The sequence below is a fragment of the Pelodiscus sinensis genome, chromosome 6 (genome assembly GCF_049634645.1).
Source record: "Pelodiscus sinensis isolate JC-2024 chromosome 6, ASM4963464v1, whole genome shotgun sequence".
NCBI lineage: Eukaryota > Metazoa > Chordata > Testudines > Trionychidae > Pelodiscus > Pelodiscus sinensis.
The window spans coordinates 68,187,383-68,213,960 of NC_134716.1; the positions used below are offsets into that span (position 1 = coordinate 68,187,383).

Genomic DNA, 26,578 nt, shown 5'->3' on the forward strand with positions numbered 1-26,578 from the left:
CTTGTTCCTTTTCTTACATGCATGACAAATTCTTCTTTACCAACTGATCTTCTTTCTTGTATTAAGTTCCCAATTACTTCCATCAGATAAAAGTTGTATAAAAACAGGTTACATCTTCAGCTGATGCTGTTCTTCATTTAATACCCCTGAGAAGTGTGGAGGGCAGAAGTGACTTACCTACAGCTACTCTGTTTCCAGTCTTTGGGATGGCCTGAAGCCCCTTGTGTGAGTTAGACCAGCTCTGAGATTATTCTTACTTTGTTGCAGCTGGAATGTTCCCTTTGGGGTTTCTGATGCAGTGCAGGATTTCTCCAGGTAGGCCTTTTCCATGTCTTGGCATGTCCAATGTGCCACAGGCCAGCTTTAAGAACTTTTAATTACCAGTGGGAATAATCAGTTCAATGAGCCCCTAACATTGCCATTTACTTTAGTTGATGTTGTCAAGTGCTAAGCAGATTTGAAAATCAGGGCAACTGTTTAAAGATTTAGAAACCTAATTTAAGGTGCACAGTTCCATGAATTTTGGCATGAATGTGCAATTTGAAGGAAGATCAGAGTCTAAACCAGTAGACCAATAATGATGGGTGACTACAGCTTCCCACATACTCACTTCTCAGTCAGTGCAGCTCCAGCATAAATATTTTCCTCCTTCGCGCTTTCCCTTTGAATATACAAACTGCTGCTTCTTGTGATTCACAACCATGAAGTACCTTTTTCTTAATGAGTGAAAGAGTTCTGCTTAACCATCCCAGAATTGTAAGTAATCATATTTGACCCTTTTCTGCCACTGAGTGATACAATTACTCTAAAATTACCTATGTCAAAACTATAAAAAAAAGTTGAGATGACATCTAAAGTAATCCTCTAAATGTAAACTAAACATATGCAAGAAGATGGAGTTACAAAATGGGGTGGGAACTATACCGTACAACTTACTGGCTTTCTTCAATAATCTCATTCTTGATATTTTTTTTCATATGTTATTTAGCAGCATTTCAATTATGAGTGTATTTCTCTATAAGCATGTCAGAAGAACGTGACTGGAAACTACCTACTCAAAGTTATAGATAGCGGTGCAGGAAGGTCTGCTGCTAAAGAAGTATATAATGACATTGCTTTTTCTAAGTATTAAATACCATTTAGATTTTCCCTGTCAGTTCACTCTACTGCCTCAAATGAGATGAACCTATCTCACTGTCATTATGTTAGTACAGGAACAAGGAACTTAGTGGTTATAAGTATAAATTCCTTCTTTGTAAACAATGTAAAAATAAGGGTACTAGAAATGAGGAAACTTGCTGGCAGCTGGCCTTCAAGAAGACACTTTTTTTGTAAACAAAATCAGTTTTGAAATTTGAATTCTTGTCACGACTTGTAGTGGAAGAATAATTAACAAATGATACCACCAATATAATAGACCAAAAGAGCAGATGTGGCCTTGGTACACCAGTGGCGCATAGGAGTCGCAGGTGTTAGAGGCCTTGGGAAAACATCACCCAGCACAGGCACAGCATATGAATACAGTAAGAAGTTCTATACTGGTTACTGTGCATGCCAAGCTGATGGGAGATGGACTTGGGAGAGGCTGTGTGGAAAGCAAGACCATCTCTGTCAGGGATTCTTGTCTGTCCAGACTTTGACATAGCCTAGAAGTAGCTATTAAGAGGCTGTCTTAAATTGGAGCACTTAGTGCTCCAATTTATGGCAGGAACCACACTGGCTCCCAGACCATCCTAGAATCTTGAGCTCCTTTTCAAATCACTGCCAATGCTGAAACTCTTCCGTTCTTTTACAAAGAAATAAGAGTTCCCTTTTAAAACTAAGGCCTGAGGGAAAGCCAACTTGTGTGGAGAGCATAGTTTGGGGTAGAGCTATCCCTTAGGGAAAAATCTACTAGAAAAGGAGTCTTTGTAAGGAGGTGAGGATGGATGTTGATAAAGTCCAGCTGGGAACTGAAGAGAAACAGTTAATGGAGGAGTCCCATTTGCACATCACAGCTAAAAAGTGATATGTTAAGTGTTTGTATACAAATGCTAGAAATGAACTAGGATTCCTGTGATGATGATAATGCAATTGGCATTATCAAAAATTGGTGGAATGATAAGCAATGGGGCATGGTAATATCAAGATACAAAATATATAGGAATGACAAAATAGGTCATGGTTGTGGGAGAGTGGCACTGTGAAAAAAGCAGAACCAAATATAATAAAAATCTGAAATGAATCAGACTGTACTATAGAAACTCTGTAGGAAAAAAATGCCATGCTTGAATAATTAGAATATAGTGTTTGGACTATACTATTGATCACGTGGCCAGGATGGTAATTGTGAAATGCTCAGGGAGATTAGAGAGGCTATAATGTAATGGAAGCCTTAGTTAAAACTCTCTATTATTATTTATTGATTTATTTCTTATCTCCACACTGATGGGATAGAGAAAATGTCTAGACATTATAAATGACTGCTGCTTTGACCAGATAGTCCTGAAACCCACAAAGGGAGACTTGCAGGATCTCGTCCAAGAGGTGAATATAGATGAATCATTTGGTTATATTTATGGTAATTATGATTACATTTAACATCCTTGTGAAGGGCTAAATATCAGAAGCCCACCACAGTAGGGTTTAACTTCATAAAGAAGAGCAAAAATGAGGAATGAACACTAAAAGGCAAAGTCTCAAAAGTGAAACGCTTGCAAGCTGCATGCCATAGCAGAGCAGAGCTCAAATTAAACAGTATATTCCTCCTAATAATAATAATTAATACATACATACTTAAATAATAAACCACCAGTCAGTTTTTCTGAAGGGTAGCCCCAGAAGAAGTTACATATCCCACAAAATCAGATTCTATTATTTCTGTGATACTCATAGCCTTAGTCACGGGTCCCTCACATGGATCAGGGACCATTAAAAAGACCGAAAACAAGAGAGAAGATTAAATGGCCAGTTTTCAGAATGGAGAGAGGTTTCCCCCAGTAACGAGTATGGGTGCCAGAGATAGTTTGCAAACATGTTGACTATCTGGAAAAAGGTCTAAACAGTGAGATGGCAAACTTTGCTGATAACACAGTGCTTTGGACTTAATCTTGGATACTAGACTGAAGAGTTACAAAGGGATCTCACAAAACTGGGTGGCTGGGCAACAAAATGGCTAATGAAATTATTGCACATTATTGGAAAACATCATCCCAACTATGCATACAAAATTATGGGATCTAAATTAGCTGTTTCCGCTCAAGAAAGGGATCTTGGAGCCATTGTGGATAGTTCTCTAAAATGTCTGCTTAATGTGCTGTGTCAATCGAAAAAGCTAACCATATTAGGACCCATTTTGGAAAACGATGGATAAAATCATCATGCCACTATATAAATCCAACTGCATGATATTCTGGTCATTCAATCTCAAAAATAGATTTTGGAATGGTGCAGCAAAGGATGAAATGATCAAGGGTGTGAAACACTTCCATGTGAAGTGACATTAAAAAAGGATGGGACATTTCAGCTTGGAAAAGAGACAATTAAGGTGTAGAGATAACTGAGGTCTATAAAATCATGAATGGTACGTAAAAGGTGAATAAGGAATTAATATTTATTCCTTCACATAACCAGGTGTCACCCAACAAAATTAATAGGCAGCACATTTAAAACAAACTTCAAAAAGTACACCTGGATCTGGGTTCCAGTTTTGGTCCATTTTAGAGAGGAGGATAGGTATCTGAACTATCAAAGTTTGCAGGCTCTGAGGTGGAAGACTTTGTATTCTTTAGGTCCGTCTATAAATTTTTTAGTGACGTGTATACATATAATTCTTCTCTGAGTGCTTGTTAAATGTGCATTCTAATCAGGTGTGTTTGCAGTCTCTGCAAGACTTTTTTTCCTATAGCACCTATCCATAGTGTCAGCTTGGGTGTCCCCCTTGGTTGCACCCTCAAGGTGCCCAATATAGAGACCTGCCAACCTTCCCCTTCCTAAGTTTCTTATCACCAGTGATGACAGCTGGAATTTCCCTGTGCTTTTGTTCAAGAAGTACAACAGCGGCCCCAGAAATACATTAATCTTAATGTATTTTGGCTTCCAGAGTACACCTGTAGTTAAAACCATATGGTGGGCCTATTATCCTTTGATCCACAAGGAATGATTTGCTGAAAGAGGAAACATTGCACAGAAGCTCTCTGTACAAGTTCTGTTTGATTCCAGCAACGGTTGCCAAATATTTCTGCTTCAACCAACAAGTCTGTAGTCTACTTAAAATGTGTATGGCCAAATCCTGTGCTCCTTACTCAGATTTTACTTGCTGTTTTTAATTGGAATTTGAGCAATGATTGATGGATTTAGCCCATAAATACTTGTGTTTGGATATGTACATTTGGGTCATATAGCCCATTCCACTTCATCACTGTGGAATAAAATACGTATATGGCTGTTGATTCTGTGAACATCATTGCAATACTTTCCTCACAAGGTTACTCAGTTCTCTGACTTCACTGTACAACTGGTTTAATTGGGTCTAAACCCAGCATAATGAGCCTGTCATGGATCATTTATCTATAAAGTTGATCCTCCAATGATGTAAGGGTTCCTATTTCACTCCTCCCTCTTGATATCCATGTAATGAGCAATACACTGTAATGGCCAAAGGAGGAATATATGCAATGCTGATCTTTGGCTGCATTTTTAACTCTGGCCACTAGAGCTTAAGGTTACTAAGGGTATGTCTACACTAGCCACCCTAGTTTGAACTAGGGTGGCTAATGTAGTCATTCGACCTTGCAAATGAAGCCTGGGATTTAAATATCCCGGGCTTCATTTGCATGTTCCCGGGCGCCGCCAGTTTTAAATGCCCGGTAGTTCAAACTACCCGCCCATGGCTACATGCGGCACGGGCTAGGTAGTTTGAACGAAAGCTCCTAATTCGAATTACCGTTACTCCTCCTGCAATGAGGAGTAACAGTAGTTCGAATTAGGAGCTTTCATTTAAACTACCTAGCCCGTGCCGCGTGTAGCCGCGGGCGGGTAGTTCAAACTACCGGGCATTTAAAACTGGCGGCGCCCGGGAACATGCAAATGAAGCCCAGGATATTTAAATCCCAGGCTTCATTTGCATGTTCGAATCACTACTTTAGCTACCCTTGTCCGAACTAGGGTGGCTAGTGTAGACCTATCCTAAGGGTGCATCTAAACAGCAGGGCTTAACTCAAAATAAGCTATGCAAACTGAGCTACGTCAATTGTGTAGCTTATTTCAAAGTAGCTTATTTCGAAATTGAAAGTGTCTGCGCAGTGCTTATTTTGAAATAGACCACTCTTCCTCTGACTTCCCTTACCCCTCGTACAATGAGGGTTACAGGAGTCGGAGTAAGACATCCTTCAGCTTCGACATTGCATTCATACAGCAGGCAGTTATTTTGACAGACTAAGTTATTTTGAAATAATGTTTCTGAGGGGGACTGTTTCTGGACCGTGCTGCAGGAGGCTTAGGTTTAATGACTTTTATGGGCACGTAGATCTGCATCACAGGATGTGGCTCATTATATGGGTTACGCTGCATGTCATTTGGGATTTTGGTTCTTTGGTTTCTTTTGTGGTGACAATACCACACTGCAGGCTATGTTCAATTTATTTACAAAAGTCATGTAACCCCAAGTCTATATGTGGAGTATTGTTTCCTACCAAGGAAACAGCCATTTTCTATTTTAGAATATTTTTGTCTCCCCACATAAATCAACTCATAATTCATCTATTAAATCTTGTTCTCTTAATTTGTTACTCTATTTTTTTTATAGGTTACTGAATATACTTGTCCATTGTGCTGGTCCAGGCAAATCTGATTACTGTACTGTCTACTTCCTTTTCAGGAAGGAAAGGTCTCAACCTTTCTACACTACAGTTCTAGGGATGTAATAGTGTAGTTGATTAACCGATAAGGAAAAGCTTATAATAGAATTATAGAGCTGGAGGAGACCTCAGGAGGTAATCAAGTCCAGCCACCTGCCCAAGGCAGGATCAATCCCAACTAAATCAACCCAGCCACGGCTTTGTCAAGCCGAGACTTAAAAACCTCTAGGGATGGAGATTCCATCACCTCCCTAGGTAATCCATTCCAGTGCTTCACCACTCTCCTAGGGAAACAGTTTTTCCTAATATCCAACCTAGACCTTCCCCACTGTAACTTGAGACCATTGTTCCTTGTTCTGCCATCTGTCACCACTGAGAACAGCCTTTCTCCATCCTCTTTGGAACCTCCCTTCAGGAAGTTGAAGGCTGCTATCAAATCCCCCCCCCCCCTCACTTTTCTCTTCTGTATACTAATCAAACCCAAATCCTTCAGTCTCTCCTCATAGGTCATGTGCTCCATCCCCCTAATCATTTTGGTTGCCTTCTGCTGGAGCCTCTCCAATGTGCCCACATATTTTCTAAATGTGGGGGGGAAGAACAGGGGCAGAACTGGACACAATACTCCAAGTGTGACTTCACCAGAGCCGAATATAGGTTGATGCTACAGACTACACGCATTTCCCTCCCCTTTCCAACCAGTACTTCTTAAAGCAGGCTAGCCAGCAGCCCGGCTCAGTTTTGGCTCACGCTGGGTGCGGGACCTACCCCTGCTGTGGTTCTGCATTTAAAGTGTATTAGGAGCTGGGCAGGCAGGCAGCCCAGCTCCGTTCTTGTTTGTGCTGGGTCTGGGAGCTCAGTCCCACCTCCATACAGACTGGGGCTGCTGTTACCCCACGCTACTGCCTCTTTATCAGAGGCAGAAGTACAGGGCAACAAGCAGCTGGTCCACAAGAGAAGCTGGTTTTTAAACTGACTCCCCTCGCAAATTAGTTCCCGTCTGACACCCAGCGCTGCTGGCCCTGCCCCCAGGGACTATAGAATAGTGGACTAACTGATAAGAATTCATGAGGTTACTCAACTATTCAATTAACCGATATTTAACATCCTATACTGGACTCCTTTTAGGAGTCTGATTTCAGCTCCCAACAATGGAGCCTAAGCTTTGGCTTGATCCCATGTAATAGGGTAGGGAAGAAGCTACTGCAGCAAAAAGTTGGCTTAGATATGAAGGAACTCTCAAGGTGCCTGGCTGTTGATTTCCCGCAATTGAGGGGAATGACTTTATTCAAAACATAATCAGTAAACATATATTGATTATATAGTTTTGCTACAGCCTTGAGTTTTTTATTATGACTGGCATAACTGAGGAGTGACTGTGAGCTGCCCAGGCCATGACAACAGCATCATATGCAGAAGTTAGGTGTCTATCTTTATATCTGAGGTTGAGAATGTTAGCAAGGAAATGAGGTGAAGTTAATGTGACCCATTTGCCTCATTATTGTCTATAGTTTAACTTTCTGGTAAGGTATTTCTTTTATCAATGTTTCTTGACGTGCCTTGAAACGTTGACACCGTCAGCAATGCAGCAGCAATTTTCCTGAAGTTTGTTTGAGGTGATGATGGATAATAGGTTTCAGTATACTGAGCATATCTTTTTACATCCCTCTTTGATCCAGTGTTAGATACTTTGGATGAGATGTGTTCATCCTTTTAATCATAGTTTTCTTTACAAAGTTTTATAAGAATAGGCTAATTCTTAATAAATTGTTCTAAACAGTCAACCACAGAATTCCATCAGATATTTTGAAGGCGAATTAGTTTGGATCTTCCTGCTCTCTTCGGTGAAGCTGAAGCAAAATGGTTGCTACAGAAGTATTTTGAGACTCGAGCCACATTTTCTTTTATTCCTGGAGAAGTCATTCTTAACTCTTTTGGCTAAAAGGTACATTAAATGTAGAATTTTCTCTGAAAACTGCACATTTCATAGTTGAATTTTTGTTCACTGTTGATTGCACCTTTCACTGCCACTTCTTTTAAATTTTCTGGTGTTGGCCTATCTTTAGTTTCTGAAAGAGATGCAGGCACATATTACTGGAACACTATGTACATTGCTCTACATATCAAAGCTTAATCTGTCAAATTTTCCCTCGGTATTTCTGGTACACTGTTCAAGTTGGATCTCCTGCACTGAATTTAGCAACCTTCCACCAATGTCTACTTAACCAGGTGGATTGTAGCCTGGTTGTAAGGTTTCAACCATGTCAGTGAAGGTGATGATTGTTAACAGTGCAAAAAGGAGAATTTGTGGCATAAATGAACCAAGCAATCCTTTTACCTATGCTGTCTTGTTGGTATTGGCTGGTCCAGGAGTCAGCAAATTTTCTGAAGTGGCGTGTCAAGATTTAGCCCTCCTGCCCTGCGCTGGGCTGCTCTCATGGGGAGTGGAGGGGCTCTTTCCACTGTGACCCTATGGACCACCTAGTTCAATGCAAACCTTTCCGCAGATCACCAGTTGCTAATGGAAACACAGTTAATTATGCCTGAGCCATTTTGCTAGTGCTGCAGCTAGGGAGAATGGCTTAATTTATATTAATAAACAGACTAAGTATTTTAACTTTCTCCTGTTATTTAAAATGAATTTTGATAAACTAAGGTGAAATATTAATTTATACACCATACGAAAGGTTTCAGTCTTTTCTTTATGGCAGGTGTGAGAAACCTTTTTTGAGTCGGAGGTTATTGACCCACAGAAAAATCATAAGTGAGAAGCAGAAAAACCTCCTCAAAAAACCCCAACCGTCACTGATGAGGCCCCCATCTGAGACACCTTACTCCTCTGGTGCTTACGCCTCTGGAAAGGGAGGACTGAGGTTCAGAGCTTCCCATAGGCCAGGTTTACTTTTTCTGGGTTTCCAGAGTTAGTGGATTTTCTGAAACCCCTTAGGCTCTGGGGTGGGGACAGAAATGAGGGGTACAGTGTGCAGGACAGGGTTGCCAGTGGGTGGGATAGGGATGGCTGTGTAGGATCTGGACAGGAGGTAGAGTGCAGGAGGGGGTGAAGGTGGAAGGTTTGGGTGGGGTGCAGAAACAGGATGGGAATAGGGTGTCTGGCCAGGAGGGAGGGTGCAGGAGCGAGGGAGGGTGAAGAGTCTGGCCAGGAGGGAAGGCACAGGAACAAGAGAAAGTGTAGGAGCAAGTTGGTGGTGTGGGGTTAAGCTGGAGACAGCGAGTAAGTGGGGGAGATTGGGGTGCAAGGGTCTGGGCATGAGAAGGAGTGCTTACCTGGCTTTGCTCTCCCATTGTTTCCAAGCACTGCTCTCATTGGTGGGCCAATGGGAGCAGCTAGGAAAGCCTTCAAACAGCACATCACTGTGCTGCCATTTCCCCCACAAGGTGGGGAGGAGGGGAGCTAGCCCCCCTCCCCCCACACATAGCAGGCTCTCTTCAGCAACCTCTCCAGAAGGTTGCCCAGCACCATGTTGATCTGGGGCTGTTGGTGGCACTGAGGGTGGCCGCAGTACAGTGTCATTGGCTCACGTAGCAGCCACCGGCACAGGGGGCATCCGAGCATGGGTCAACCAGTGCCTTGCCCACTCCCTGGGGGCTGCTGGCAAGCCAGGGTGCAGATGCAATGCCTTCTCACGCAGGTGGGCCAGCGGGGCAGTGGTGCTGCTGTAAGCCTCTAGGGACTCCTCCATGTAGCTGGCACAGACCAGCAGGTCGTCTCCCTTTCCCCCGGCACAGGCAGATGGTTTGCTCGGGCTGTGGCAGCTTGACCAGCTGTGAACCATAGATCTCGGTCGCCAGCTTGAAGTCGCCGCTGTGAGAGGCCTCCTCAGTCACCTGCAGCGTCTTGGAGCAGGGCCCTGCATTCAGCTCCATGCCGCCTGCTTCGCTGATCAACCTCTCTAAGGCATGGGGCAGCAGTGGTGACCTGGAGGAGGAGGAGAAGGAGGGAGCATGGCTAGACTGGAGGTCCCGCAGGGGGATGGGGGGAGCCAGCCACGAGGAGTATGGTGGGGGAGCAGTGGGTGGAGAGTGGAGAGAAACTGCATGCTACCAGAAGCTAGCAAAGCTGCCCACCAGCAAAGCTGCATGGAGTCGCCTACACGCTCTGGGGAGGGGAGGGGAGAAGGAGGCTGCTGCACCACGCAAGGAGCAATGGCACAGAGCCATTTTTCAGTTGCTACTTCCCATCAAGTAGTGAAATGTCTGGCGGGGCTTTCAAGGACATATGGTTGGTGTAGATCCGGCAGGGAGGCTCACATGCCAGTGAAAATAGTCTCATGTCCCAATTATGGCACACATGACGTAGGTTGCTGACCCCTGATCTGGTCCTTACTACAAACCCATCCATAGTGCTGGTTTTGCTGGATGATTAAAATCTTTTGCTTGGAAGTTTGTAGTCTGAAATGTTTTAGTTGCAGCACTGCTGCTACAAGTACCTACAGATAGATGGTCTAAGTCTCTTACACTTCAGTGGGATCCTGAAACAAAATTAAAAAATGTTAAGTCATTCTTCTCAGTTTTTCTCTCTATTATTCAGTTAATCATTTACAGTTTTTTCAGCAAGAGTGCAAATCCAATTCCAAGTTACCAAAAAATCTAAGCCTAAGGATATGGCTACACAGCTAAATTATTTCAAAATAACGGCCATTATTCTGAAATAACTGTGCCAATGTCTATACAGTCATCTGAAAAAGTGAGTTGTGCCCACGAAAGCTCATGATACCAGCTACATGTTTTGTTAGTCTTTGAAGTGCTACTAGACTATTTGTATTTTATTTCGGAAGAGTTTATTTCAAAATTAATGTGCAGTATAGATATAGCCTAAGTATGCTTATAGGGTGCTTATAGGAGTAAGCCCAATTGACCTCACTGGCACTTTGTTTTCTCAAAAAAAAAAAAAAAAAGTATAGAATGAGTTTCTCTTGGGAAAGCTGAGTTGTGCTAAAGTAAATCAGTTAATCGACTTATGGCGTCTTTCTAGTCCACTCCATTGTTCCTTTGTATGCTGTCTCCATCCTTTCCTATATATTGTCTCTCTGTCTTAAGATAATATCTTAATTAAGTTTGTGGTGAATAGCCCAGTCCACCACCAAATAAACATATACTGTAATGTATAATGCTGAGAAACAGAAATTGAAAACCCAGAATTTTCATAAAGCAAGAACTGAAGATTAGGTTGGATGGACTAGAGCCATGAATTCATTTTTATGAGACTGTAAGTGGAGGCATGGAGGAATGTTTGTAATGAGATTTAATTGTAACTGTTTTTAAATCAGAAATTTAGTATTTTGCTAATGATTTTTAAAAACTGAATCAAACTGGATTTTTAATTTTTTAAAAATTGATTTTTTTTAATTAATCTTTTTTGTCAGTGGAGGAATGCACCCAGACTATAGCACTGTGTCTATCCAGTCGTTAACAGAGACATCTGATGGGTACAAATGATGAATTAATCAATATGTCCCTGGAGTCTTTTTGGGGACCAAACCCAGTTTTCTTTCGGTAATTGTACTATTCTGCCCTCCTTTTAATTCAAAAACCTTTTAATTCAGAAACCTTCTCTTGAACAATGTCCCATCCCAGTTACTGACTTAAATATGACATCCCATGAGTCATTTCCCACAAAGGTGATCCAAAATCCTACTGTAAGTCCCTCCTACAAATATGCCCTATCTGTCCTATAGGCGAACCCATAACCCATCCAGCCTTACTGGAATTGTTACCTGGTCCTATTGCACCCAGCTTATCTCCCTCCACAGCTTGTGCTCTGTGTCTCAGATCCTGTTCTCACATTGACACTTGAGCCATCCCTTTTCCTGCGTCCTATCTGTGATCTTTCCTCGTCGCTTTGGCAACAATGGACTGAATGGGTCTCAAATCCTGCCTCTCAATGTGCCTGAGCTTACAGGTGCCACGAAAACAATCACCATCATTAAAGCCTAGCAAATATTATGTGACTCGATCTTCCCGAGCTTAAGAACATATGATTGGCCATACTGGTGTAACCGCCACTGGGCAGCTTTGAGCTTAGTGTTGGAGTCTCTACCACTTGAGCTAAAAGCCAGGTGGCTCTCAGCTTAGGCAGTAGAGTTCCCTTGTTCTTGTCTCTCTCTGTAAGTGGTCTAACTGTCACTGTATGGGACAGTGAACCACACTATAGCTGTGTCTACATTGGCACCCCTTTCAAGGAATAAAGTAGGAATAAGGGATCTTCTGGAAAAGGGCTTATTTTCCGCAAGATCCCGTCTAGACTGGCGCTTTTCTCCGTCAAAACCCCGAGCCGGAAAAAAGCGGCAGCCATGTTCATGCAAATGCAGCGGGAGATATTTAAATCCCCCGCGGCATTTGCAATTCTGACTGGTCTCATTAGCATCCCTTTTCCGGAAAGGGGTGCCAATGTAGACACAGTCCATGTGTATGGGTTACACTGAGTCAGACAAAGGTTCATCTAGACCGGTATCCTTTCTTCCGACAGTGGCAATGCCAGGTGCCCTAGAGGGAATGAACGGAACATGCGATTAAGTGATCCATCCCCTGTCACCCATTCCCAGCTTATGACAAACAGTGTAAGGACACCATTCCTGGCCATCCTGGCTAACAGTCATGGAGGAACCTATCCTCCATGAACTTGTCTAGTTCTTTTTTGAACCCTGTTAAAGTCCTGGCCTTCACAATGTCCTCTGGCAAGGAGTTCCACAGGTTGACTGGGCGCTGTGTGAAGAAATACCTCCTTTTGTTTGTTTTAAACCTGCTACCTATTAAAATAGGCCAGAATGTCCTGTGGCCAGTGTGGGGTATTAATCCACCATCTTGGTGTTATTAGCACCATGCTCTAACCAGATGAGCTTGCAGTGGTATGAACAAGGCACTGTCTGAATTCCTGGACCTCTCAGTGTCATCCAGTCCAGCCACAGCATGCGATGAGGTATGTCTCACTTAGTGGTGTTGCTGCCCTTAACCAAAACTGCTCATCTTAATTAAATCATGACATGCCCTCAAGCATATTATGGATCTAATCAGACAGGTACACATACTTGAACAAGGCAGGTCTTCTCTCTGGGTAAGCCTGTCTTGTAACATTTGCTTAGATAAGGAAGTTAGTGTCCCAAACTTCCTATGTTCTCAGCACCCTGGGATCCTTGGGCAGTTCTTTGTTTTGTTTGTTTTGCCCATGTTTACTGTTTGTCAACACCTCCATGTGCAAAAAAGACTTATATGTTCTCATATTCTTCTCTCAAGATTTTATCTTTAGTTGTACTGAGTAAGTGAACTCCCACTGAGTAATCCACTCTGGCAAAACCTTCTTGGCTCTATGGATACTGTCCTCCATACAGTCCTCTGCTCGCTCACAGGCCTCTACTGTGCCCCACAGAGTTATATTTGCTAATGGCCAGTGAGTCAAAATGTGCCCAGGAGCTTTATTCCAGGCTGGGCCTGCCACCCAAACTTCAGCCCATGCTGGGTCCAAGCTGTCACTCTGTCCAAACCCCTCACTCCTAGATGCCTGAAGTTGCTGCAGTAACTGCAAATTAACTTGCCCAAAACAAATGTGTAATATTATTAGTGTCCCCAGCGGGGCTGCAACACTGGGTCTGCTGCCCTGGCTTCTGGGACACCCGCTTCCTAAGTCTGAAGTATTTACTACTCTGCTAGGCTCACTCCTTCTCTCTTCCTCCCCACCTCAGAAGTAAATTCTCAAAGGGACAGGTTGAATCCAGATCCCTCCCCTCGCTGAAGCCTCTGCACCCACCACCCATTGCCACAGTGCAAGGCAGGATACTACTTTTGCCAACCATGCTCCTAACCCTGTCTAATGCAGATCATGCTCACCTTGTGTTTGGGAGTGGGGGATAACATCCTGTTTCTGGCTGACCTCCCACACTTTGGAAGCCCTACATTGGGGGAGGGCGGAGGGGTTGAGTCACCCTGCAAAGCTGATCACTGTTCCCCTTTCACAGCTGCCTCTTAACTCATTCTCCCCCCTCCCTCACCATAAAACACTGCTGCCTCTCCTCCGCAAGCACAGCCAATCTTTGACCCACTTTAAGTGTGGCACAATTGTTGGAAGGAAACAATATTGAGCTGGATGGGAAGGAAATAGCCCACTGTAGTATTTATTCTCCCTTGCTCAATCTGGCTGAGTGGTTGCTGGGACACTTATACAATAGCATTTTTATTAACAAAAGAAATTAAAGTTTAATTTGAAGATTGTAATTTAATGGCCAGTTCTGGAAAATACTGTAATGAACCTACTGTCTTCTTATAGGGTATCAACCTTCTGCCCTCACTGTCCTGTAGTGAAAGAACCTAGCGAATGGAATGTATTGTGTTATGCAATTTAACATTGACCAGTAGAAAGCGCCATGCAAACATGTCAGATGCTCTAGGTAAACTTAATCCTGCATCACTGGAGGGAGGTTGGGGATACACAGGATGACCTGTGGAGAGCCCATCCAGCACTATATGTCTATAGTTCTATAATCTATAATCCATCCAGTGCAGGAAAAGGAAAGAGTTCCTGAGGTAGGGTGACCAGCTATCCTGACTTCTTCAGAGATACTCCTGGCTTTGTCTTATATAGGCGCCTATTATTCCCTATATATCCCTACATGATATTTTGCCCTACCCTGAGAGCAGAGGGAAACAAGCTCAGAAAGGCAACAGAGGTTGTGTGTGAGCAGGAGCAGCAAGCCAGAGTCATTAGCTGAGGGCTTTGAGGTGAAGGTTGTCTAGCAGGCAGGCAGAGCTGAGCAAGGAAGCAACATCCTGTCTGTTGCTGTTGGGAGCTACAGAAGCAGTAGAAGCAAGATACAGGATGATGGCCTGAAAGTATTTGATATGGGGCTACATATGGTTGGGAGGGTTATATTGTGACAAGGTACCAACAAGACATAATTACCATATAAAGAAATTGTGCCTAGATTATTTCTCTCCCTTTATTTTCTGGCAGCCCTAGTAAAGTAATATTCAATTCTGTCCTCAGAATGCATTTTAATAGGTACTCATTAGGGCTAAAACTTATTGATCCCATTGCTTGGAGCACTTTCATTGCTGGTCTCTCAGCTCATGTTACCCAGAGCATGGTCCCAGGTCGATAAAGGAATCTGGTATACCACAGCCATGTCCTGCAAAGCGTTAGCTGTAATGCATTATGGTTAAATAGACAATAAGTGAAGTAAGAGGCATATCTTTTTGGTGAATTGAACTGACAGCGTGATCAAAATGAATTAGTTAGGCAAAAAGCTGTGGTAGTTTGAAATATGGTTAAAATTGATATGTGAATAAAATGTGGCATATTCTAATTCAGATATCATTTCTTCTTTTTCCTATGCTATTCATCTAAGGTCCCCATTCAGGAAAGCAATAAAGTATATTTTCCCATGCATCTGCATTATGGAGTTCATTAAACCTGTGCTTTTCTTTGAGTACGTGTTTAAGACTGTTGGCTTTAGTAAGACTTGAAACAATACTCAAAATTAAACACATGCTTACTGCTCTCCTGAATCAGAACACTGGCTTGTGAAATAGATATTAGAAAATAATTGAGGTCAACTAAGAAAATAGTCTGCTTATTTAAGTACGGTAACGGCAAGCATGATATATTATAAAGGTAGGACACTGGGGACTCAAAAATGGGTTTGAAAGCAGATTCAGGATGTTATCTATGTGTACTCAGACCTGTGTGCAAGTGCCACTAGATGGCTTTATAAGGTTCATGCATGTATATTAGGGATGTAAAATCCCGTTAATTGCTGAACCTGTTAAACAGTGTTTATCTGGTTAACTGATTAAAGAGGGGGTGAGCTGGCCCCTCCTCCACAGATAGACTGCTCCAGCCCATATGCTTCCTGTCCTGTGCAGGGCTGGGAGCAGGCTGTTTCACATGACGGATGCCCCATTCACATCCCTAATGAAATATCTGAGAACATGAAGTCCTAAATGGAAACTACAGCTGAAAGCTTTAGAATTTGAGCCTTCCAGAAAGAATAAAAATGACCCAATTGTGGATTCTTGGGAGTTGAAAAGTGGAAATGCACAATGTAGCTAATGTATGGTCCAGAAAGGTATAATGAAATGTATAATGTGTGAAGTCTAATACCAGATAAAAATGCATTTAGGCCTGGGTAGTTATCATTCCGAAAATGCAGTGCTGAATTCCATGAAAAATCCCAGTATCACAAAGTAAGAACATTTTGCTGATAATGTAACAACTAAGACTCTAAAATGCCAATAATTTTTTTTAAAAACCAAAACATAATCTATGTGAGTGCTGAATATCTCTATGGAAATCATTCACAACCAATTTTACAGAAAGGTATCTATTTTAAGTATGCTACTATGAAACCTTTAGTGAAGCAGATTCAGATATCTCATTGTAGAGTGCGCGCTCTCTCTCTCTCCCTCTCTCTTTCTCTCTTTGTAATCTCTTCTCATCTTTGTAATATGTGCATGTCTCCTAAGTATTTAAAAAATAGATACTGAAAGGCATCTTAATATCAGATTTCCATGAATTCTATGGAAATGTAAGTTGAAAAGTTGGCAGTTGTGGCAGTTTGGTATCAAAAATATAGTTGATCGCTCTTGTGAACATAGTCTTAGATGGTTCACTTAGAATGGCAAAAACAATTCTATATACTGCTTTGTGAAGAATGAGTTATTTTTAATGTCCTTTTTTTTGCAAAATTTTGCATTGCTTGTAGACTGGGCTATAAGCGATTAAGTTATTGAGGAAGCATTAAGTACTGTTATCTTCTGTTCTGTAAGACGCTTTTTTTAAAAATCTGTTAAATAGGTGGGAAGTGAGCAGTCTGATAATACTATTATAAAGCAATCAGCAGCTCCCAGGTTAGTATTGTTCATTCTCCTAACACAATTCTGTATTGATGTAACAGCTAGTGTTACATTGCTATTCTACCAAAATAATAGTGTAGGCACTGTGCTAGCAGTATTGAGGCACACCCAAATAACTAGAATTTCACAGGGCATTGTCAGACTTTTACTATCACAAGTTTTTCAAACTGAGTACCTAAAGTTATTCTCTTAAATTCATAATTATGTGCATAAAATAACGAACTAGGTTTTCAGAGGACCAAGCATCAACACTCAAGATACACAGCATGTCTAACAATAAAACCACTCATTTAGATTGTTCTATCCATATAGTGAGGCACCAAAGTTTGAAAAATGTGATTTAAGAGTTTTAATAACAGTTCAAGGACACATCAGTTACAAAGGAGTGGATTTGGGCTTCCTTATTACCTTCCCTAATCCAGGTTTCAAAAATCTCGAGGTGTTTCTTATTATAAAACATGTACTTTCTTGGGACAGTGTATATAAAAGAGTACACCATTATAAACATAATCTTTTGTATAAGCATATGTGTATTATTTATTATTGGCCCACAAAAGCATATTTCTCACGAATTAGTGATAACTCACAAGATATTAGCCCTTATAATTACTTTTCAGGTTTATGAGGAAATTACATTTAGGCACCATATTCTGACTGAAGAAAACTTTTGGAATTGAAGATAGATGATACTATTCAAACAGTGTTGTAGTTGCCAGATCAGAAGAGGTTTGTCTTAAAGACATATAGGCAAATTTGTGTCAGTGCAATTGTATAGTTTTCTTTCAGACCATATCCTTCACATCCATGTGATTCTAGCAGTTGTATGGACAGATAATAGAATTTACAATAAAATCTTATGTCTTGTGAAATGAACTAACCTCTATTAAAATAACTATTATTTATATTCCAGTAGTGCCAAGGGTCACATTCAGAATTAGTGATTGTGTTTACACTTGGCATAGCGTAGTGACTTCATTTGAGTTGCACCACAGACATGAAGTAGATCCATATATTTTTCCACTTCACTTCCTACTTCCACTGATAACTGCAGCGGGTCAAAAAGCAGGATATAATTTTTGCAAAAAGTTACTCTTTTTTAGTCAGAATTTTTTAAATCTTTCAAGTTTCAAGTCTTTTCCAAATTTGGATAGTCACAATTTTTCAACCAGCTGTACTAACAACTAAATGAATCCAAGCCAGTTTCATTTTTCTGACCGTTATTTGTGATTGGTATGAAATGCTATACTGTACAAAAATAAATTGATCTTATTTGATTGACAAGATTACTTTTAAGAGCTTGAGCTTTCTCCAAGGAATTTTATCAAGACCAATTATACAAATGTACATGAGTGAAAACAATAGCTGAAAGAGACGTTATCGTTAAGCGTTTGTCTACATATTAACACATTCTGTTTCTAATACTAATTATATTAATTTCACATGTACTGTATAGTATCTTCTTCACTGAGTTGGTTACACTTAATAGTTTTATTTAGAATATGCGGGGAATGTCCAAGTTGTATACGGCAATAAGTAATATCCTGCAGATTACCATTAGTATTTTTTTGTTCACCTAGTTTGAAACAGTCTTACATGTTCATTTTCAGCTTTTCCTTCATGCATATCTTTGTCTAAGTTAATGGTTCATATTTATTTTCATTTGTCCATTAATTTCTTCCTCTTCAGGTGCAATCTAGCCCCTGTGGTGGAGTTTGCTGCAGATGTGGGAACTAAATCTGATTTTATTACCATGAATCCATCAGTTGTACAAAGAGCATTTGGAGGCTTTCGGAATGAGAGTGACAGAGAAAAATTTGTGCATAGACTATCCATGCTGAATGACAGTGTCCTTTGGATTCCTGCTTTCATGGTCAAAGGTGGAGAGAAGCATGTGGAGTGGGTTAATGCATTAATCCTTAAGAATAAATTGAAAGTGCGAACCGCCTATCCATCACTGAGACTTATTCATGCTGTCAGAGGGTAAGTGTCTGTAAAAGACTAGTCTGTCCTTGCCACAATGGAACTTTGTAATCAAAATTTCCAATAGGTAGAAAAAAGCGCTAGTAAACCTATAAACAGGTTTATGGTATTTTTATTTTCATAATGGTTTGGGTTTGTTGATAAAGCTAAATGTATTTGGTAATGTGCTCTGCTCATTGAGTCTGTTGAAAGATGAGCATAGGGTGTTTTAGCTTAGCAACATTTTCTCTTCCACCTTCATGAACCCTTTTGAGGAATACGTTCCTCGTAAGGAGATATTACTGAAAAATGAGGTGAATTCAAACCATGGGTGGATAGAGGACAGTAAAAATGCTTCATAATCTCTATTGGGCCAGGCTGTGGAGGACAAAAAGGATTGGTATTTCCTCAAGTACGGTTAGATTCCAAGGTGTAACAAAGGAGTTTGTCTCTCAGATCTAAAAAATTATCCTTTCAGAATGTTCTCTGTTTTGTTCTCTGATTTGTTCTGAATCGAGAGCCACTTGGGTCATCCAAAACAGACAGCTGATCAGAATAACTGAAAGCTTAAAAGCAGTTGTTAAAAGCTATGCATGTGTCCAGTGGAGCTAGGAGATTTTTTTTTTTCCAACCAGCTAAAACTGAGTGTGCTTTTTGGATGTGGACTCTGTAATTGTCATTCATGTCTGTTCTTTTAAGATTAGATTAGCATGAGATACACATGGGATATATCTTAAAATCACAAACTGAAGTTGGTGCAATATTTCAACTCCTTTATTAAGTGCAGTGTCTTACTGCGTATATATTTAATCCATGCTTCATGAACTTCACTAGTGACTTGTGGGTTTCCAGGTGCTCTTTAGGCATTTGTTTTGAATATACAGCCCTCAACAGCTCAGAACCAGCCTGTGCCAGACCACATAGCTGAGATCAACTGAGAGTTTGAGCTGAAGTCTCAATAGTAAGCCCAAGAAGGAGCTACTGTGGCATATTGCTTTCCATGAAAAAAGCTTTACAGTTTGCTCACCTTACAGTCCAAAACAGGTTAACTTTGACTACCTTCAGATGGCAAACCTGGCCTTTATTTTTATTACAGGCATTTGTGAATACAAGGGCAATTGTTAAAGGAGGCTTATTTGGGTTTGGATTGCCTGGTTTCCTGTTGGTGGGTTGTTTTGAATTACACTGCTACATGTAATTATAATTGGACACTGATTTTGTTGAATTTTCACATTGGTTATATGATACTTGCAATATATGGATAGGTGACCTTTAATATACATCAGAATGAAGTGTACATCAGAATGAAGAAATAAAGAACAAAGGTCCTCTTATTGATTAATAATTGGTTAAAAGACTGGAAACAAAGAGTAGGAATTAATGGTCAGTTTTCAGAATGGAGAGCGGTAACTAGAGGTGTCCCCCAAGGATCTGTGCCAGGACCAATTCTATTTAACCTATTTATAAGTGGTCTGGAGAAAGGGGTAAGCAGTGAGGTGGCAAAATTTGCAAATGATACTAAACCTCTCAAGATAGTTAAGACCAAAGCAGACTGTGAAGAGCTTCAAAAGAATCTCACAAAACTAGATGATTAAGCAACAAAATGGCAAATTAATGTTGATAAATGCAAAGTAATTCACATTGGGAAAAATAATCCCAACTATACCTACAAAATGATGGGGACTAATTTAGTTATAACCACTCAAGAGAGATCTTGGAGTCATTGTGGATAGTTCTCTGGAAACATCCACTCAATGTACAGCAGCAGTCAAAAAAATACACAGAATGTTAGGAATCATTAAAAAACCATAATACACCCACATTTGTAATACTCCATACAGATGTGATCACCTCATCTCAAAAAGACATATTGGCATTGGAAAAGGTTCAGAAAACGGCACACAAAATGATTAGAAGGTTTGGAATATGTGCTATATGAAGAGAGATTAAAAAGACTGGGACGTTGCATCTTAGAAAAGAGGAGACTTAGGAGAAACATAATAGAGATCTATAAAATCATGACAAGTATGGAGAAAGTGAATTTATTTGTTCCCATGACATAATAACTAGGCGTCGCCAAAAGAAATTAATAGGAAGTATGTTTAAAACAAACAAAAGGAAGTTTTTCTTCACTCAGTGCACAATCAAGCTGTGGAACTCCTTGCCAGATGATGTTGTGAAGACCAAGACTTTAATAGGGTTAAAAAATGAACTGTAGAAATTCGTGGAGATTAGGTCCATCAATACTTGTTAGCGAGAATGGGTAGGAATGGTATCCCTAGTCTGTCTGTGCTGGAAATAGATGACAGGAGAGGAATCACTTGATGATTACTTGTTCAGTTCACTCCTTCTGGGACATCTGGCATCGTCCACTGTCAGAATACAGGATACTGGGCTAGATGGACCTTTTGGTCTGACCCATTATGGTTGTTTTTATCTTCTTAAATTAATCATTTAAAGTAAGTCCAATTTCAGTTACCAAACAACTGCTGTCAAGTCCATCTATAGTATTAATAGCTTACATTTTCAAAACCAGTGATTAAAGGTCCTTACATTTTGGATGGTCAACTTGAAGCAACTTGAAGGATTTTAATGTTTAGAAAGCACTGTGCACTTACTCTCTGACAATCAGGTCCCTTTATTGCATCTTAAATTGGGAAACTATAACTGAGTCACCCAAAATAGCTAGTTAGCTTTGAAAATTTAGGCCAGGTAGCATTCAGGTATATTTTGATTAAATTTAGAGTAGATATTCTTCTAGATTTCTTAGTAGACAGTGTCTGATGGGGTGAAGCATAGGGATTCCCCGTGGGTTGTCACCTGGTATTCTGATCAAGCCACTGCCTGCCTCCTGGGGCTCCCCTTCATCCTGTCCTTCTGGGCCAGAGGCTCTGGTCTTCCGCAACCAAAGCACAGAGTTGCGGTTACTGTCTTCCTGCAGTGTAACACAGACACTGAACCAGCTTTGGGAGGACTCAGCTATCAGTAGGGATATCAACATGTAGACAATGATGCGATTAACCAATGAGTCTGGGCTCATCAGTTAATCCTGTTGTCTACATACATTCTCCCTCTTTCTCCCCTACCCCCTACCTTTTGCTGCCTCTGTATCAGAGGTAATAAGGCATAGGGGAGGCGGGAGCTTGCTCCGTGAACCCGCCTGCCCTCCCTTGCTGCCTCCCAGGGAGTCCTTGCCATCCTGCACTTGCTGTTTCCTGTCAGAGGCAGCAGTGTGGGGGAGAGGGAGGCATGGGAGAGTGCTGCAAAGCAGCCTCTGTACACTGTGGGCCTGAGCTCTCCACGGACTGGGGTTGCTGCTGCCCTATGCTACTGCCTCTGGATGCTGGCCCTGCAATCAAATAATTGTGTAACTGCTAAAATTTGATGCGGTCACATGACTATTCAATTATATGCTATCCAACATCCCTAGCTATAAGGCCACCGATGGCACCCAGAAACACAACCCCCAAAAGAGGACAAAACCCCAAATCTTCCTTACTCTGTATAAAAGTTTTACAGAGAAAGCTTATAAGTTCATTTTCTTTATTAGTGAAAGAGAGAGAGGCACAATGGTTACTCCTCTCCACCTTTCCCCAAGTAACAATTATTTACACAGGTCTTGATAATAAACACTTCTGTTTATTAAGTGATTGCAAGTGAAAACAGACAGATCAAAATAAGTTACTAAGCCAAAATAAATGCAACACATCAGCTAATTCCAATAAAACTTGTTACATGCAAATTCTTATCCTTGTTTTTAATCTCAGGCGAAAGTTGATATTTTTTCTTACTTGGGCCCAGCAGCTTTGCCTTCATCCTTTCACTACAGTTCACTCCATGTGAGTCCTTTTAGGGTGGGGAAACAATTTCAAAAGCTAAGTCAAGACAAACACCTGATTGCATTCTATTCCTAAAACAGACTTCCCCCAGACTGGGAACCCTTTGTTCAGTCTCCACAGCTTCATGGAAAAGTACCAGATTCAAGATGGATTCTAGCAGGGATGTTAAATTGCATTTTAATCAACTAAAAGAGTAGATGATGGAATTTCCATTGACTACTCAATGAGTCAATAAGGGCCGCAGTGTGATTACCTCCTGGCCCTGGGAGCCAACCCTGCTATGGCTCTGCTTTTTAAATGTATTAAGAGCCAATCGGCTCTTGATACATTTAAAAGGCAAAGGCATAGTGGGGGGACCAGGCATGAGCTGCTACATCTCTGCCTCCGGCCCTCCACTACACCTCTACCTCCCCTGTATCCCACAGAGGCTGCTGGGGGGAACTGGCTTTTAAGCGAGCTCCTCCCCCCCCCCCCCCCCCCCCCCCGCACCAGCTCCTGCTCCTCCCCTTGCTGCCTCTCTCTGTTAGAGGCAGCAAAGGTAGGTGGGGGAGGAGGGCGACTAGTAGTCACTACTCGACTAACCCAATAAGCATATGCTTATCGGGTAGTCGCCTAGTCGCTTACATCCCTAGATTCTAGTGCAAGGTGGCATGGTCACATGTCTTTCTAGGACCAACTGCAGTTTGAGCTTACAGGAAAATAAAACCACAGCTCAATGGTTTGAGCACTGAGCTATTAAGTTCCTAAAGTATCACTAATGGCCCTCATTAGCACATTTAAAATTAAAAACATATTCACACTTCATATTTTTAATTTCATGTACAAGAATGATACATGCGCAAAAATAGTATGTACAGGTTCAGCAGAATGTAACTTTTGTTACATGACCTGTTTTGCATAATGCATCTTTTAATTATGCATATTCATAAGCCAATTTTCCTAAAGTATGAGTAGTCCATTACAAGATTTTTCTGGCTTTTAAAAAAACTACAAGGGTGAATCTCTCTAGTCTGGCACTCTCTGGTCTGGCAACATCTGAAGTCCAGCATGATTTTAAGGAGCCAGATATCGACTTATTGTAGGTGTGTATATCCAAGTTTCCCACAGTACCATAAAGTTTGTTTACAACCTCCAGTCCTGGCTCTCTGTGTTCTGTGCAGTTAGTTAGCTCTAATTTACCCCTAAATATCTTCTCAGGGCCCAGTAAGCAGTGGAACTGTTGATAATGCTGCTAGAAAATATTGGCATCCTGTGGTTTGGCAAATTCTCTGGTTTGGCACCTGTCCAGTTCTGAAGATGCTGGACAAGAGAGAGTCAACCTGTACGTGCATTTGAGGTTGGACTGGAATCTGGGCTAAGATACTTTTTGAGAGGGGAAGGTCTCAGAGCCTGGGTTTCAGCCCTACCCTAGACTATCCATACTGCCATTGAATAGCTGTTGTCCTGTGTAACTTTATATCTAATTTAGTGTCAAGCTCTGTGATGACTTACCTGAAATTTTGATGAAAAATTTGCAGCTCTAGCAAGACTTGTGGTGTAAAATAGGCTGGATGACCTTATGATTCTTGCTTCCAGCTTCACATGTTCAGCAAGGGTTAAAGAAATGTCATGCTTCAGTGTGTAAGTTAATGGCTGCAGGGTTCAGTAAGGAATCACCCCTGCTCTTTGCCTATGAACAGCTTTGCCAAGTCATCCAGGGCATTTTTTCCCCTTCATTTTTCTCTGACCATCAGGCATGAGCAATTTCCAGAGACAGAATATTAGACTTGATAGATTACTGAGGTGATCTAATATGACCACATTATATCTTCATGTATATTAGAGTATATAGCGACCAGGCAGTTTTTCAATGATCATACATGGCTCTAAACTAGTGCTCACCAACCAGTAGATTGGGATCTACTGGTAGATCTTGGAGCCTCTGACAGGGGATCCTGACTGGTTTGGCCAAGACGGTATCAAGTGCCGGCATGTCAGCTTCCCTTCCCCCCCACTGCTGCTCATCTCCTGCCCTTTGCCTTGGAGCTGCCCCTCCCCCTGAAGAGACTCCTGCTTGCTAGGCAGGGCAGGAGAGGGAGAGGAGGGGCGCTGATATTAAGGTGCCTCCTCTAACTTGGTATCTTTTCTCCACAGAGCAGAGAGGGGGCACAACAGGACTTGGGAGGGAGTTTGCTGGCTGCTTTTAGGGAGTGGTTCAGGGCCAGGGCAGGGCTGAACCTGCCTTAGCCCCACTTCCCCACAACCCAGGAGCCACTTGAGGTAAGCGGTAGCCAGCTGGAGCCTGCATTCCGAACTCCTACCCCAGTCATGACCCCCCCACCTGCACCCCAAGCACCCCTGTATCCAAACATGGTCCCAGAGTCTGCACCTAGAAACCCTTTCTACATCCCAACGGCCTGTCCCAAGAGCAGATCGGAGCCCCTCACACACTCCAGAGCCCTTAATTCAAGACCAGAGCCTTCACTCAACCCTCTGCCCCTGATGAAAGTGAGTGAGGGTGAGCAAGAGAGGGAGGATAGCGTGAGCAGGGGCGGGGCCTCAGAGAAGGGGGAGGGAAGGAGGCGGGGCAAGGGCATTTATATTTGAGGTAGATCTTGGATTGCACTTAAATTCAAAAAGTGATCTCGTGCTTAAAAAGGTTGGAGATCCCTGCTCTAAACCTTTTTCTTCTTACTCCTTTAACTATGTTGTCTTAGTAGGATTACTTTTAGCTGGCGCTGTCCACTGTTACTCAGAATGTACTCTCCACATTGAGAGAATGTAAAGAAAACTGTTTTTTGGTCACTGTGGGCTATTTGGTTCATAAAAAGGTAACGTGCTGTTTGAAAAAGAAATTGCTTTTTGCAGATTTCATGCTCTATTAAAATTCTCTGAATGATAGGTATTGTTCAGAAATCTCATGATGATTTTAAAGCTTTGTATGCACATATTATGTAAATACTAGGTCCAGTATGATAACTGCATTTTTACTCCGTTGCCTATCTTCAATGACCTTTTACATTCACATTCTCACTTGATCATCCTTGGGAAGAACTGCTTAAGTAGCTTTATGCTGTAATCAATTTCCTGTTTGTAAATGCAAAGAAATTTCTCTAGTGTTGTATTGCTTGGTCAGGTATCAGTTTATATCACTACTTACAATTTGGGGCACTAAGAAGTATTTATTTGAACAACTGCATGACTTTCTCCTGGATTATTTCTAATAGCTTTTACTGAACTTTTTCTGTAATTGTGCCTGCATTATTGACAAAATAATTGAGGTAATCAATATCCCATGGTGTTTAAGATTAACAGCAGGAAGTAAAACCTCCAAATTAAAGGTTTAATTGATTAAAATGATTTACTCTTTCTAGCCACTGTCAGGAAGGTTAATTATAGGGTAATTCTAGTAAGCAAACCACACAGCTTTTAAAAATAATTGAATTGAACAAAAAAAAATCAAATGATGAAACCAGGGTTTATTTATGGACCTGAGACTTCATGCTGAGCTGTGTGTTTGTTTTTTTTTATTTTTTAATGATACATTCCTATTCAGATACCTTATGGTATAAATGCAGTGTGTCCATATGTTTAGAGTAACTTATTCAGTCATGTATCAGAGGGGTAGCCGTGTTAGTCTGGATCTGCAAAAGCAACAAGGAGTCCTGTGGCACCTTATAGACTAACAGATGTATTGGAGCATAAGCTTTTGTGGGCAAAGACCCACTTTGTCAGATGCATGTAGTGGAAATTTCCAGAGGCAGGTATAAATAGGCAGGCCAGAAAAAGTCTATAGATAACTAGGTCAATTAAGTCAGGGAGGATGAGGCCCACTTCTAGCAGCTGATGTGGAGGTGTGAACACCAAGAGAGGAGAAACTGCTTTTGTACTTGGCTAGCCATTCACAGTCTTTATTTAATCCTAAACTGATGGTGTCAAATTTGCAGATGAATTGTAGCTCAGCAGTTTCTCTTTGAAGTCTGGTCTTGAAGGTTTTTTTTTTTTTTTGCTGCAGGATAACTATCTTTAAATCTGCTACTGTGTGTCCAGGGAGACTGAAGTGTTCTCCTACAGGTTTTTGTATATTGCCATTCCTAGTATCTG

General features: G+C 41.4%; 1 protein-coding gene across 4 annotated transcripts in view; it reads left to right on the forward strand.

The window, feature by feature from the left end:
- The window catches only part of ST8SIA4 (ST8 alpha-N-acetyl-neuraminide alpha-2,8-sialyltransferase 4), a 103,252-nt gene that overhangs the window by 38,062 nt on the left and 38,612 nt on the right, over positions 1 to 26,578 (forward strand). For 2 of the 4 annotated variants that reach the window (XM_075932075.1, XM_075932076.1), the window contains exons 4-5: positions 7,615 to 7,779; positions 18,384 to 18,677. In XM_075932075.1, coding sequence (XP_075788190.1) covers positions 7,615 to 7,779; positions 18,384 to 18,677 — 459 coding nt within the window. Of the gene's footprint in view, positions 1 to 7,614; positions 7,780 to 18,383; positions 18,678 to 24,628; positions 25,038 to 26,578 lie in introns of those variants that run through there. The other 2 variants (XM_075932077.1, XM_006128785.4) reach the window with 2 other exon arrangements.